At 41.1% G+C, this 15,760-nt stretch overlaps 1 protein-coding gene across 1 annotated transcript in view; it reads right to left on the bottom strand.

Moving 5' to 3' along the window:
• DOK6 (docking protein 6) overlaps window positions 1-7,808 on the bottom strand; it is a 429,154-nt gene extending 421,346 nt beyond the window's left edge. Inside the window, exon 1 of the mRNA XM_033175379.1 lies at window positions 7,382-7,808. Coding sequence (XP_033031270.1) covers window positions 7,382-7,447 — 66 coding nt within the window. The 5' untranslated portion in view covers window positions 7,448-7,808. The remainder of the gene's footprint in view (window positions 1-7,381) is intronic.
• Window positions 7,809-15,760: the final 7,952 nt, after the last annotated feature.

The following is a 15,760-nucleotide window of genomic DNA, read 5'->3' as shown; positions in this document are numbered from 1 at the left end:
GTCACCATATACTGCCTTTTGATTTGTCGGATCCCCATTAATCTGCATAGTGTTTATATTTAGGTTTTCTTTATATGAACTCATCTTTCATTAAGTTGATTTAAACATAATCTTTTATAAAGCCATGTTAAATAAAAATATAATCTTCCATAAATAAAGGTAATGCTAAAATAAATATATTTAACTATTTAAATAACTTTTAAAATTCTACCCAGACACTGTCAGCTAAATTTTGAAAGGTGCTCTATTTTTTTTCTTTGAAAGGAGAGGTTAATGAATTTGTGTTTGGTATCAATGAAAATGAAATTGTTATCAATTCAGTGTGGCCTCGACAAGTATCTACACAGTACTTCCTTATCGTGACATAAATTCTTTCACTAAATAGCATTTTTATCTGCAATCTTAATAACTTAGCATTGAGTAAAGTAAATGATCATATCAGCTTTACACCAAGATACCAAAGAAAGCACGTTGACTTTAAAGGGTACACATGACTGTGTTGAACTTGTCTACATACACTCCAAAGTGGTAGCTGTTGTATAGTGGCCATTACACTGAACTTGAAGTTATAAACCTAGGTTTGTATACACAAACACACAAACCCAAGCTGTGTCTCAATAACTCCAGCTGATTTGCCTATTGCATTCTAGTTTATGTACAGAATGGGGGTTAAAAATTGAATACACATTTAAAATCCTACCATAAGAATTATGTAATATGTGTGATAAGTCTTTACAAGCTGTAAAAGGCACAATACATACAAAATGTAGTGAGATTATGTTACCATTATGAAGTCTCAAACTAAGCATTAATATGTCTTTGTTCCCAGTCATTTTACTGTTAAGCCAAAAATAAAAATTAACCAAGAATTGTTGCAAATAATTCAGGAAAATGGCAGACAAAATATTTTGCCCATGTTGAAAGGTTACAACCATCACTAATCATTGCAAATACCATGCAAACAGTAGTTTTCTTTATTCATTTCTGCTCTTGCTTATAGCAAAGTATCATTTCTTATTCTATCCAGTTTGACTGACAGGTGCAATATTCTCATTGAGTAATAGTGTAACAATATAAAAATGAATTACTTAGAGGATAATACTGCTCTGTATCTTAAAATAAATCTAATGAGGATTTATGTAGAAAGTTAATGAAAATATTCCCTAACTAGAATTTGTGGACTCTGTGGATGAAGTTACAAGACCTTGAAGAAAAACAGAAAATACTGTGACTAAAGTGAGGCACAAGTAATAAAACTGAGGCTAAAGAAATTATAGTATGGTCCCTTTTAATTATTTGATCTTATTTGATAGAAATTACGTCTTCCTCAAAACCAGCACTGCACTTCAAAATGTGTGAAATGTAGAGATTATATCTAAATGGTGGGACTACAGATAACTTTAATTTTGTTTGTATTGCATGCCTTTTATCTTCTATAGTTTCTAAAATTGATATAAATAGAAACAGTCCAAAGATACAAATACTGAATTGTCCTACTCAACAGTATCTACATGGTTTATGATCCAAACAGGGCAATGCTAACTAATAAAAATACTTCAAAAAGATGACATTTACGTCAAATACGTATGCTTCATAGTAAACTTTTTTTTTTCTAGATGAAGTTTCGTTCTTGTTACCCAGACTGGAGTGCAGTGGCGTAATCTCAGGTCACTGCAACCTCCACCTCTTGGGTTCAAGCAATTCTCCTGTCTCAGCCTCCTGAGTAGCTGGAATTACAGGCACCAGCCTCCGTGCCCCGCTAATTTTTGTATTTTTAGTAGAGACGAGGTTTCACAATGTTGGCCAGGCTGCTCTCGAACTCCTGATCTCAGGTGATCTGCCAGCCTCGGCCTCCCAAAGTGTTGGGATTACAGGCATGAGCCACTGCACCTGGCCTAAACTAATTTTTTATTCCTTATTCTATTGTATAGTGATCCAAAATATTCACCATTATTGTGCATGTTTGAAAGACATTTACGGAAACTGGGAATGTAGATCGTACAAAGATACTTGACCACTGTAGCTCTTCCCTGCTCACTAACCGTTAATTTCAGTCATTTGAAAGATCTCTTTAAGTATTGAGTATTATCTTTGTTTTCTAAGAAAAGGAATGTCATTTTTAAAGTTCACCTTGCCAGCAGTCATCTGTAAATCTATCAAGATAAAAACTGAGACGTGAATCTTGATAACTCTCTCTGATTTACCAGCCTCTCCCAAGGCCTTATATAGGCATAATAATTTAATAGCAAAATTCAGCTACAATGTCCGTATTTGGTTTTTACTGTAAAAATTACCTTAATTTTCACTGTCTTTGGCTTAATTTTTAAAATTCAAAGGACATCAGACATGTTCATATGCAGACAGAGGCATGTTTTTAAAAGGAAAAAAAAAAAGCCAATAGAGATAGTAGTTTCTAAGCATACATCAGATGTCATACACACAAACAGGCAGCTGAAGATAACGTAAAATATAGGAATTGGATAGAAGATACTTAAGATCTTTTCTTACTGGAAAATTCTAAGAACTACATTATTTGCAGGAATATATATAGATACAGAAATAAATGGCAAATGTACACACAGCGTAAAGAATATGCATAATGGTCACATGAATAAAAATCTAGAATCAAATAGAGAGTTCAAATAATTGAAATTTTCACATGCTAAATTAGTATTTAATGAGAAATGATAACTATACAAATGATAAATAAACATAGATATCACAGATCCATTTCAGAAAACAATGTTCAGGATTCACAATATTCTAGACAAGTCAAGACTGAAACATATTCATTATAATTTCTGCACCATAAATCCATAGATTGGGAATTCATATATGAAGTAATGATCCTGAAAGTGCTTCAGAACTTGTAAATGGTCAGAATGACTAAGTTATTTATATGTTTTATCTTAAATATATTTGTGCATCTAATTCTTGGCAAATTGGTAATGCATGCCATACAAGATATAATGTCTCTTTACAAACTAGTTTTTACAGACTTGGAGACCAAAGAAATTGTAAAATTGATCTAAAGGACAAAATATACAAATGCATATATGCACATTTCTATTTATTTAATTTTATTAGTTATTTTGAGACAGAGTTTCGCTTTGTCGCCCAGGCTGGAGTACAGAGACAGGATCTTGGCTCACAGCAACTTCCACCTCCCGGGTTCAAGCAATTCTCGTGCCTCAGTCTCCTGAGTAACTGGGACTACAGGCGCACATCACCAGACCCCACTGACTTTTTGTAATTTTTAGTAGAGACAGGGTTTCACCATGTTGGCTCAGCCTCCCAAAATGCTAGGATTACAGGCGTGAGCCAACATGTCCAGCCCTTTGTATTTATTTTAACGAGTGAGCTTCTATAAAAGGGTAAATTTTCATAAATCTCTCTCATGAATAAATAGTCTGAGGAAAGCTGTTGTGAGAGGAAAGGAAAACTCACAGTGTTTACAGAAAGGAGATCAGTTATCCTTAAGCCAGGAATGGAGTTGTCCTGAGGTTTTAATCAAGAAGAGAGAAAGGGCAAGAGGTAGGTAAATCCACAGTAAGTTGTTAAAACAAAAGAAAAATACGCAAAAAGTGAAATTCTCAATAGGTGCTCAGTTCATAAAGTTAGTGCTCTTCAAAATTCCAAATCTGTTCCTCCACATTTCCCTGCTTCTCCTACAGCGAAGTTGGTGCAAAGTACAATGACTGGCCGGATGTACTCTGAGTAGCAATGATGCAGGGGTTATTTCTTATAAATAATTCAGGCTTAACACAATATGACTCTGTAATACACACACAAACACCAGTGTACACTGCCTCTTAAACTGTGGACACTCCAGGATAATTTGATCACATGTTGAGTGTGTACCTGAATATACAGATACACACACACACCACACTATCCTAAGACACTCCTTCAGAACCCACACATATCAATACCAATCTCTCACCTGAGTTTGAGTAAGAAATATAAAATGTCTGTAGAAGACACTATTTTGCCTGCATACAATGTGCCTGTGAATAGTCATGTTGATGTATCTGAATGAATTCCTTGAAAAAAAAATGATGTGAGGTCTGTGTCTAGAATAAGTCAAGGTATAGCATTCTAAAATGTGTACAGTGATGCTGATGACAATGACTGTGATGATGGTGATAATGGTGGTGATGATGGTGGTGATGATGATGATCATGGTATCACTCCACAATGCTGCATCTATTTTTGATAACTTTGGGGTCAATACACAAAGTGTTGGATTATTAATGCTTGCAGTGATTGAGTTCTTAGTTTGCTATAAACCAAAAACCAACTGGATATTTTGCTATATATGCCTTGCTTACTAAATTTTACTTCTTTGCCCAAACAGTGGGTAAGGGACTGGACTCAAAAGGTTGCTAGCTTCCCCAGTGAGACACAGGGCAAGGGCCCTTTTGACCTCATAAAACTGGAAGCCCCTCTGAAAGGCCTGACTTGCTACCTAGAGGACAAGAAATGCCTTACTGCCCTCATTCAAAATTGCACTAATCTGTGAGAAGCAAAGGGCACATTAGAACATTTCATCATAACTTATGTTTCATGTCAATAATTATCTCTGATGCAATTGGCCTCATATCTAGGCCTTTTTTTCTCCATTAGAATATCACAGACTTCGATTTTTGAAAGCAAGAGTCCTGTCCATAATAAATCAAATATCTATGCATGTTCAATTATAATTATTTATATTTTGAAATTTAGTTTTGGACATAAATCATACAAACTCATCTTGTCCTTAGAGTTAAAAAAATATGTTATTTGGAAAAGTTCATACTTTCGAGTCCATAAAATTAGGAATAAGTATTATTAACTATGCAAAGGAAATATTAATGTTTGGATAATTTCAATTTTTATGATTTGGGGTATGACTCTCTAAGGCACACATATTTGCTTAGAGTTTTACTCTAATATGGGACTCACTTAACTTAGTAAGCGTCACAGAACCAGCCATGTGAAGTTTTGCCATTTAAATTCACTCTTCTGCATATTAGAATATTCTGAATAGAAAAGCATCTGACTTAAAAAAAGTTCCCAAAATAGTCAAGGTGAATTTAGTGTTTTGATTTAATTTAAAACAAAACTGTTTCAATATCTAACTTTGAGGTTTACGTTTCTCAGGTAGAAATGGAGGACAAAAGCAATTAATTTTTACATAAACACACTTTTTTTGTTTTCTATGAAGGTTGCACTTTACAAAGGCAAAGCTCTAAACGGTGAGCACAGCAAAAGAGGCTTTGTAAGTGTAAATATACGTTTGCACACATCGGTAGGCAGAAATGGTGTTCAAGATGACATTTCAAACACCGTGAATGCCAGTTACCCAAAAAGCATTCAATGCACTTTCCTTGGGCCCTGTTATAACTGGGTTATATACTCAGTTCTTACTGTGTGAAATCCTGGCAGGCTTGGATGGGGTGGGGGGGAATCCTATAGACTCCAGGGCCAAGTGCGCAGGAAGGGGATACTCAGGCTACATTCTTCAGTCTCATTTTCACATGCAGGTGACTCTGTGAACGCAGACACACATCTTGTGTGGGACTTAACTCATTCATTAGTTTATATAGTGTGAAGCATCAGACACAATCGCGATTTCAAGAAGAACAAAGGCCGAGAAAAATGAACAAGCATCGTGTCGTAAAGCAAAGGGCTTCAAAGGTCAAGCTAAGAAGATGACTCCCTTCCACCTCCAGCTCTGCACCTCCCTTGGCTGACAGCTGTGTGGTGACAGACTTGAGCATTGCGTCCTGGCTGCGAGGAACAACCAGACTCCTGGAGAACCGCAGCTTTTTCCGTGGGTTCGTTCTTATATCCCTGGAAAAGAATGAGGCGCTTTCTCCTACCCAAGAAAAGCCCTTGAAACCGGGCCGAGGATCTGACTCTGGCGCCTGCTCTCTTTCGCCTTGGTGGGACCCAGGACAGCGCACGTTGGCTCCAGGCTGGAGAAAGGGGGGGGCGTTGCTGTCGCACTCGCTCTTGCAGCCTCCCTGTCTACTACAGAACTGCTGAAGTTCCAGAATGGGCCCCTGTTGTCCTTGGGGTACAGTCTGCACCGTTAATGTGAAACCCAGCAGAGGCAGCACCAAGAGTCAAGTCGGCCTTTGCCGTCTGTCCTCCTGTCCCCAACACCTGGCGCCGCCAACTCCCGACAAAGCGACTCCTGGTGCTTGGTGATCTGCCCTCTTTCGGGGATTCTACCGTATCTTTCTTCTACTCTCTAACACTACCCTTCTTTTGCTTTCTTTTTTACACAGAAATTAGCAAAGTTCTCCCCTCTTTTTCCCCTTCTCCAAGTTGGAGGATTCTTCCAGTCATCAGGGAACACAGGGAAGGTTCTAGCTCAAGAGAAGGTTCTTCTCTTTTGCCCCGGGATGCAGGAGCCTGGTAGAACTGGAACTTGGAGGACAGTGAGGCAGACACAACCAGAGTCCGGAACACGGGCACTTTCTTTCCCAGACGAGTTTCCCCTCGCTCTTCCGGACCACCCCACCCGGGTCAGCCTCCCAGGTCACCCTACCTCGCGCGCTCCCTGGGGACCTCCTGCCCGTCCCTCCATCCTCCCCCTCGCGTCCCAAGTCTAGGCCGCTCCCGTCCAGGTGCCCGCCCCTCCTGTCCCGATGCTTCCCGTTGAGTCCCTCCTACCGCCTCGTCTGGTCACTAGAATAGTTTTGAACCCTTGGGTTCTACACTGTTTCCCTCCCAAGCCAGGCAGCGTATCTTTCAAGAAGTAGGGAAAGGGCTCCATCAACTTTACCGGAGCAGTGTCTGCACGCGGGCGCGGGGCACACACCTGCCTGCACGCGGGAGCGGGTCCCCGGGTCTGGGAGCACTCGCGGGGCGCGGGAGCCGCCCTCCGCCGCGGCGAAGGCGCCCTAAACTCGCTCGCTACAGCCGGCAGGGACGCGCGCGGCGCTGGGAGGGCATAAAACGGGAATTTCGAATTGAGCTTGGGAAGCGGGGACCAGAAAATGGTGATTCTAAACACACGCGAGCGTCGCCACACAGAGCAGTTCCACCTGAAAAGCGCACACTTTTGAGAACAGACCATCGCGGATAACACCGCAAAGAAACCTCCTCCAAGGCACGTTTCTCGTCGGAACTGACAACCCCTTTCATCTACTGACTTCCCCGCACGGTCGAAGACAGCCCGGTGCACTCGAGAATGGGGACTCAGGCGCTCCCGGAGCCCGCAGGTCCGTCTGCAGAACCCCCCGGCAGGTGCGGGCCCCCACCTGGCCAAGCAACAGGGCCGGGTCCCTCTCTGCCCTGTACCCGCACAGGTCACCTCTCCCTGCCCCCCCAGGCAGCCAGCCGGGCCGAACGAGCGCAGGGGAAGGAGCAAGCCGAGCGAGCCACTCACCCCTAGCTTCCTGCTGCGGATTTTCACGTAGCCCTGCTTGACTATGTCGTTAAAGTTGGAGGCCATGGCCAGAGCGATCGGGCTCCTGCGCTCCGAGATCCGCTCTCCCGAGTCGAGAGCCGCCGTCCGCCGCCGGGTCTGCGCGGGTCTCGCATCCAGCCGGCCGCCGCCAGCAGCAGCGCCGCCGCCCGCTCCTTCCCGAGCTCCCGCCGGTGGGGACGCGGGGTCGCCTGCAGGGCCGCCGCGGACGGGGAACGGGGCCCGGCGCCGTGAGCAGCACCAGCCCTCCGCGTTCGGGCGCTCACCTTCGCCCCCCGCCGCGAGCCCCGCGCCGCGGCCCGCGCAGCCGCCAGCTGCGGGCGCCCCCACCGCGCCGCCGCCCCCGGCAGCACCCACGGGCTGGCGCCTCGCTCCGCGGCGCACAGCTGGCCGGAGCGCACCACCGCGGCTCCCCGGCGCGGGGGGAGGGGGCGGGCCGGGGGGGCGGGCTGATGCGCCGGCCCCGCTCCCTCCCCCTGGTCCGCGGGATGGCTGGGCTCAGAGACGCTCGCAAGAAGCGCTCCATCCCTCTCCGCGCGGGCGGGAGCGCCTCCAACGCGGCGCGCCTCGGGGCCCGCTCCCTACCCGGCTCCCGGGTCCCTCAGCGCTCCCCGGGCGCGAGATTCCTACGGACACGGCGCCTCATTCCCGGGCTCTAAATCTCCACTCGCAAGCTGGGCACCGGGGAAAGGGCGGTGGGGACACTTCCAACGTGGAAGGCCAGCGGGAGCGAGACACTTGTTTATTTCATCGGCCTTGTTTACAGTACATTTTTATTCCCAAGCACATGCGGTCGTTCCAGGTCTTTGCCCCGTTAGGAAGTGTAAATCAATCGACGCCAAACCCTTCCTGGTGCACACAAAGAGACCAATCGTGCGCATGTGTCTAATGCTCCCGCAGCCTAGAAACAGGCAAGCGGGCGAGGCAGCCGGGCGCCGACGTCCTCTGCTGAAGGAGTGGAGAAGACCGACCCGAATGGTTGATTTATGCATGCGTTTTCGTTAACTAGGACTAAAAGTGGCTCCTGGCTGTTCTGGGAAAATGGAGAATGTGATTGTTATCAATGGATGCCAATGACTTCTTGAAATGCTCAACTTGTACAAACAAAAAATGAAGAACTTTCGCCCCTTAATGTAGAAACACATGGTATTTTAAAAGTAGGTTTTCCATTATTGTAAAGACATTTTAATTTTTAAGATTATATTTTTGTGAAAGATTCGAGGAAAAAGAGGGATATTGAATTTTGACTGGAGGCAATATATGGATTTTTACTATAGGCTAGAACATTTAGTACTTACTTGCTAAGGATGTTTCTAATTAGTAAAAATGTATAAAGGTTGACAATTTTTAAGGTGACTCCTGCAAGAGTTATATTTAATCAAAAGATGATGTTTGTTTTTTACAGTGAGCAGTATTTTTCCAGGTTCTCATTTAAAATTTCCTACCCCTATTTGAAACACAATAATACTAAGAAAGAAAGGACACTGAACTTTAATGGGGTTGAGGGGAGAATGTAAAAACTTGAAGAACAAGGTAGCATGTCCCTCACTCCAACCAGACAGCATCCATGGGAGATTTTTGTCTCATACTTAGCAGAAGTCTCCATCTAGAGCCCATGTAAACCAATGGAAATTCTTATTTGCTTTAACAGCACGCTATTCCTATTCATTTATTAATGTAGGCTAGCTATTTTTTTTTTTTAACAAAAAAACTTCCCACCGTTCAAAGTACCAGATGCTGGGGCAGATCAGATACTAAGAATAACATGGTAAAATCCTTTCTGCTGTCACTCTGGAATGGGCCCAAACTCTCACCTTCCCAGATAATTTGCATAAACTCCCTGGAATGGGCTCAAGCTCTGACCTTCTCAGAAAATTTGCATAAACTCTCTGATAACTCCTTGTAATTCTTTCCTCTGAATACCTGGCACAGCTTGTCTATTCCACCCACTTTTTACTATTTCATACACTGCATGGCCATTTTTTTAAAAATATAAAGACTGCTTTAGGTTTGTAAATGCTTTAAATAAGTTATTTTATTCAGCCCTCTTTGCAACCACATATGTTAAATGAAGAATACTTGCCAGTTACTAGATGAAATCGAGGCTCAGAGACATTCAGTTGCAGAGCCACAGGTTTCAAGATTGGTTTGAGGTCTCCAATGATTTCTATGACCACAGACTCCTCCTATTTATATAATCATCTGTTTTCACAAGTCAGTTATCAGTTCTTTGAAGTCAGGGATTAGTTTTGTCTCAGCAACAATCTTAGTGCTGACATAAATAACAGTCAGGTGTGATCACTAATCATGGCTTTTAATGATTGTGTATGTGATTACTGTGCCGACACTCATATTTATCAACGTCTTTGTAATACCCTAGCGTGATTTCAGTATTCTCATTTATCTTTTATTTTTAAATTGGTGTTACAGCAATTTTTATGTATGCGTGTCCCTCTCTTTATGATCTTTATTTGCCTCTTGAAAGCCCTAGATTATCTGTCATGTAAATATTCCCAATTCTGGATCTGGTTGCATAGCCTCCATTAAATATGTTCACCCAAGTCCCACCTTTCCTACTAATGTGACTTAGAAACTTACTTACGTTCTCCTTTTTTTTGCAAAATAATAAAAGATGCTGTATATATTCTACTGAGTCGTACCAAAGGAACAAAACATCTAGCTGTCCCATTGATTGGAAGGTTAAAGTGTTGTCAACACTCATCTGTACATTATAAAATCATAAAATATAAATTCTATGAAATTGTAGAATTATAAAATTCTCCACCAACCTTCCAGCTAGTAGTTTTTGTGTCACTGATGATCATTGCTTAGATACATTACTTCATTAGGGATTGCAAAGTTGTGATCTTCTAATTTAACTTTATTCTTGAGTTTATGAGTATATACCCTCTTCTAAAAAAGAAACAAATAAACAAAAATGCTTTCCCTCACAAATCAGAGAATTCCCCTGAAACAGACACCCTATAAGAAAGGCAGGCTTCATTCTTAACCATTATCATCCATGTTTTAGAAATCTTGAATGGGTTCTAGCAAACTCAAAATGAATCCCTGCTGCCTTTGGAATATCATTTCCAAAAATGTAGTTTTGTATATTTGATGTATTTCAGTACATCACAGTCATTGTTCTTTTTGGTGTTTGAACTATCCCATCTTCAATGAGAAGGAGCTGCTTCCATAGACATTTTTGCATTTTGAACAGGTAGCCATGAACTTTACTGGCCTGGCTGTGATCAATAGCAAGGTATCCCATGCTTATCTACTACATTTCCAACTTCAGACCTGGAATTCATTATTTCCTTTGGAACCTTAATTTGTTTTCATGAGAAATGAAATTCATTTCTTTTATTTATTTATTTTTTTATTCTTTTTATTTATTTTTATTTTTTTTAAATATAAGGAAAGACATATATGGATACCTATTTTTGTCTTACAAAGAAAAAAAAAAAGCGTGCGATTCAACATTTTATTACTCCAGCAGGCAGCCTCTAAATTGGGCCCTAAGACTTGGTATCTGGCCCCGTATAATTCCTCTTTCTCAGTGTGGGATGGACTTTCCCCTCCCCCCGCCCAGCTTCTAATGAATACAGCAGAAGTGATGGAGTGTTCTCCCTGAATTAAGTTATAAAAAGACTGTGGCTTCTTACATACTGGGTCATCTCTATTGGAAAGCTTGCCCTGGAGGAAGCCAGCTACCACAATATGAACAATCCTATGGAGAGGCCCATGCAAATGAGCTTGGAGGGTGTCCATCTGAGGCTTTCCAAAAGCCACGCGAGTAAACTCAGAAATAGATCCGCCCAGTCACTTTAGATGACCACGCCCTGGCAGTCACTGAGAGAGCCTGAGCCAAAACCAACCAGCTACGCTGCTCCTAGTTGTTTTTCAACAAAGGAAACTTTAGTTATTTGTAAGTTAATAACTAAAATAGACTTTGGTATATGGAAGTAGGGTGTTGTCTTAACGGAAAAAAAAAAAAAAAAACCCTAAACTTTGAGAATGATTTTGGAATTTATGAGTGGCCTTGAGAAGAGTATTAGTAAAGATGGAAAGCATCTTTAACGTGCTGTTTGTAGCATTTTGGACTTTGAGGGCACTGAGTAAGCTCACATAACAAAGTGAAGAAAATATGATTGAAAAGTGAAAGGAGTATTCTGGTTATTTAGTGGCAGGAAACTTAGTAACAGTGTTCCTTGCAGCTATGTGGAAACTAGAAAATGCATGTAATAAACTCCCTGATCTAGATAAGAAAATCTCCATCCAAAGTATTTGAAGTGCAACTGTTTCTTCTTTCCATTTAGTAAATTTTTGTTTGTTTGTTTAGACGGAATCTCACTCTGTCATCCAGGCTGGAGAGTGCAGTAGCAAGGTCCTGGCTCACTGCAACCTCCGCCTCACAGGCTCAAGTGATTCTCCTGTCTCAGCCTCCCGAGTAGCTGGGACTACAGGCATGTGCCACCACACACTCGGCTAATTTTTGTGTTTTTAGTAGAGACAGGGTTTCACCATGTTAGCCAGGCTGTTCTGGAACTCCTGGCCTCAGGTGATCTGTCCATGTCAGCCTCAGTGGCCTCCCAAAGTGCCGAGATTACAGGCTTGAGTCACTGTGCCTGGCCCCACTTAGTACAAATTGAGAGGAGAGAGATACACTGAGGGAAGGACTGTTGAACAGAAGGGAGTCAAGAACTGATGGTTTCGAATATTCTCACCTTCTCCAGATCAGAATGCTCAAATTAATAAACGGAAGCTGAACAAAGGTCTCATCCTGGGCACTGACTGCCGTGAGTATTTAGTGTAAAGATAATGTCAAGAATGTGACAATAAAATATATTGTTTAAGATTTCAGAAAATCAATGATTTTATAGCCACACTCTTGGCTTTATCTTTACCCCACATTGTCATGGCATTGCTCTTGATTTGATCTAATAAAGAGAGTCACAGGAAACCCACAACATTCTTGAAAGATTTATTATGCTGAAGCATTGCCAGACAAAGATAATCTACAATGAGGAGAAGCACGTGGATTCCCAATATTCTACTAACAAGAAGCAGGCTGAGAGAACAGGTCAGGTGCAGAGACATGCTACATTAAATAAATAAATAAATAAATAAATAAATAAATAAATAAATAAATATTACTCAGAGGGAGGAATGAAGAGCCTAGAAGGGAGAGCAAAAACCTTGGAGGATTATACTCTCACCCTGAGAACTAGTCCAGGAACTTCCAGCATTTCCCCATCTGGATTTCAGAATTATCATGGACCAGTAATTGTTTTCCTTCTCTTTTCTCCCTTTTTGAACAGGAATGTGTATAGTGGCTGTATTTTGCTTGTCCCACCATTGTTGGATATATGGTAGGCAGATAACTTGTCTCTTTAGTTTCAAAGGTTTGAAAAAAAGATCTACAGTTGAAAAACTGTGCCCAAGGCATTACACTTGAGAAGCCTCATTTCTGTTTCATATAACAAAATTTTGTATTTTGAGTTCAGACTGTAGTGAGTGAGAATCTGAAGGTCTTAAAAGGGGTTGACATATTTTGCACATGAGGGACATGAAGCATTGAGGGTCAGGGGGCAGCCTGTGGGAGGCAGCTTTTAAGATAGGTCTACAACCTCCCATCTCCTTACAATCCCCTCTTTGCGTGTAGCTTGGACTACTGAATAAATTCTCAGTCTGGCAGAAGTGATAGGATGTCATTTTCAAGAATCAGTTATCAAAAGCATGCGAGTGTATTCCCTAGGTATGTCTTATTCTCCCCTTTTTTCCTTTCGTTTGCAAAATGAATATACTCCTTCCTTATGAATGTCATCTAAAAGTATTACTTAGTTCATGTTTCTAATTCAAAATACTGGAAATCTGAAAACACATTCTAGATCTTTTCTGGCACTCATTTTTAAGGAATTATGCTTTTTGAAAATGTATTTTAAGGATGTTTAGTTTACTGGGCAAGAGACTGAGTTAGGATACCCTTGGCATCCGTTTTCCCTTGTACCATGAGGTAATGAAAGATACAGCTTCTGAGTATGCCTTTTGAGACTTCCTGAAATTTACCTCCTCAGGTCCCTCACCCACGAATATCTCGATCTTCTCATAATGACAGATTCCTGTCCAGGTTCATTTTTATTCTAATGTCTAATAGTTTTCTCCTCAATGTGGGACTTCGTATTTCAGACTGCTAATCCTCGAGCAACTCCCATACACTTGCACCTCTATCTACAGTTTCCACACAACCACTTGAAGTTTGGGACATCTGAAGCCCAATCTTTTAAACTACTTTTTTTTTTTTATTAATTGTTCTCAGATTGGTCTATTTATTCCTTTAGTCTAAGTAGGAAATCTTCCTCTAGAAAGTGTATCACTGGAGATATATATATATAATTCTTAGGGCAGTAATAGATTGTTCTTCTCCTCTAGTTTCTCCTATACAACTACTTATTCCCCGAGATCCTTGTTGCTGTTGGTGATTAGCCATACCCACCCTGATTTTAGCTTCTGTGGCATATCTTGTCACTTAGTTAAATTAAGAAGTTCTGGCTGGGCGCGGTGGCTCAAGCCTGTAATCCCAGCACTTTGGGAGGCCGAGACGGGCGGATCACGAGGTCAGGAGATCGAGATCATCCTGGCTAACACGGTGAAACCCCGTCTCTACTAAAAACACAAAAAAAACTAGCCGGGCGAGGTGGCGGCGCCTGTAGTCCCAGCTACTCGGGAGGCTGAGGCAGGAGAATGGCGTAAACCCGGGAGGCGGAGCTTGCAGTGAGCTGAGATCTGGCCACTGCACTCCAGCCTGGGCGACAGAGCGAGACTCCGCCTCAAAAAAAAAAAAAAAAAAAAAAAAAAAGAAGTTCTATTGATGTTTTTCCTTTTCTATCCCAGTTGCTGTCTTTGTCTATTTGACAGGATTTAAGCTATTCAAATTATTTTGCTACCCACACCAACACCATCTTACAGAGCACCCACTTCTATCTTTATAAGATATTGTATTTACGATTGAAGATTTTCATATAAATATTTAACCCACTTATTTAAACTTATTTGAGGGAAAACCGACATGACTACATTTCTGTTAATGTTTAATATACACTTCTTGAATAGATCTTTATTTAATATGAATAGCCCATATATTGTCTACTAAAAATAAATACGTATTTGCTTTTGTTTTTGTACCTTCTATTCAGCTGAACAGAATAGTCGATTTTTATTACAGAACCACAAACTTTAGTCATTTATAATAATTACAATGTGGATTTCATATGCTTATAATGGTGGTTAACATCTGTCAGTGCAAGTTCATTTCCCATCCCAATGTATGTATTATAATTGTTCTTTTCAAAATTTGTGATACCAAAGTTTTAGTTAATAAATCCCTCCCATACTTTCCACACTCCCCCCATTTCCCATTGGACTTGCTTGCAATTATATGATTATTTATCACTAAAATTTGAGTAAATGCATATACTTCAAATTTTGCATTTTCCTATTTAGATTATGACTCTGCTTCCTCTTTCCATAAATCATACTACTTGGTAACATATTGCAGTTTTTTAAAATATGCATCATGTTTACATATTTCTTTTAAATTTATTCTTTGGCACATTTTTCGCTGTCATAAATAATATTGTTTCCTTTGTTAAACTTTATCACTGATGATAATATTGGATTATTGGAAATGCTCTTACAGAAGTCTCATGGAAAGCTCTTACTATTTAGAATTGATTTTAAATTGATTTTCTTGCATTTTTTGTTAAAATAAAAATAATTTTATCTCCTGTTCAGTATTTTTACTATAATATTTTTTATTTTTTTATTTGCAATGGATATAACTTCTGGAACAATGTGAAGTAACAGCTACTAACGCAGCCATTCAATAACATTTTTGCTAAATAAGATTTTGAGGAGGGATTAAGGATTAAAATGTTAACTATTCAGATAAAATACTTCTTTTCAAGTCTTATTTTGTAAAGTACTTGTTAACCAAAATGTTTATTGATTTTTACCAAATGTGGGCCGACCGAGGTGGCTCACGCCTATAATCCCAGCACTTTGGGAGGCCAAGGCAGGTGGATCACGAGGTCAGGAGATTGAGACCATCCTGGCTAACACAGTGAAACCCCGTCTCTACTAAAAATACAAAAATAATTAGCCGGGCGTGGTGGTGGGCGCCTGTAGTCCCAGCTACTCGGGAGGCTGAGGCGGGAGAATGGCGGGAACCCGGGAGGTGGAGCTTGCAGTGAGCCGAGATGGCGCCGCTGCACTCCAGCCCGGGCCATAGCGCAAGACTCCGTCTCAAAACAACAACAACAACAACAACAAAATTTACTG

The sequence above is a fragment of the Trachypithecus francoisi genome, unplaced genomic scaffold (assembly GCF_009764315.1).
Source record: "Trachypithecus francoisi isolate TF-2019V2 unplaced genomic scaffold, Tfra_2.0 Contig01474, whole genome shotgun sequence".
NCBI lineage: Eukaryota > Metazoa > Chordata > Mammalia > Primates > Cercopithecidae > Trachypithecus > Trachypithecus francoisi.
The sequence above is the reverse complement of the archived record's forward strand: the minus strand, read 5'-3'. Positions and strand labels throughout refer to the sequence as shown.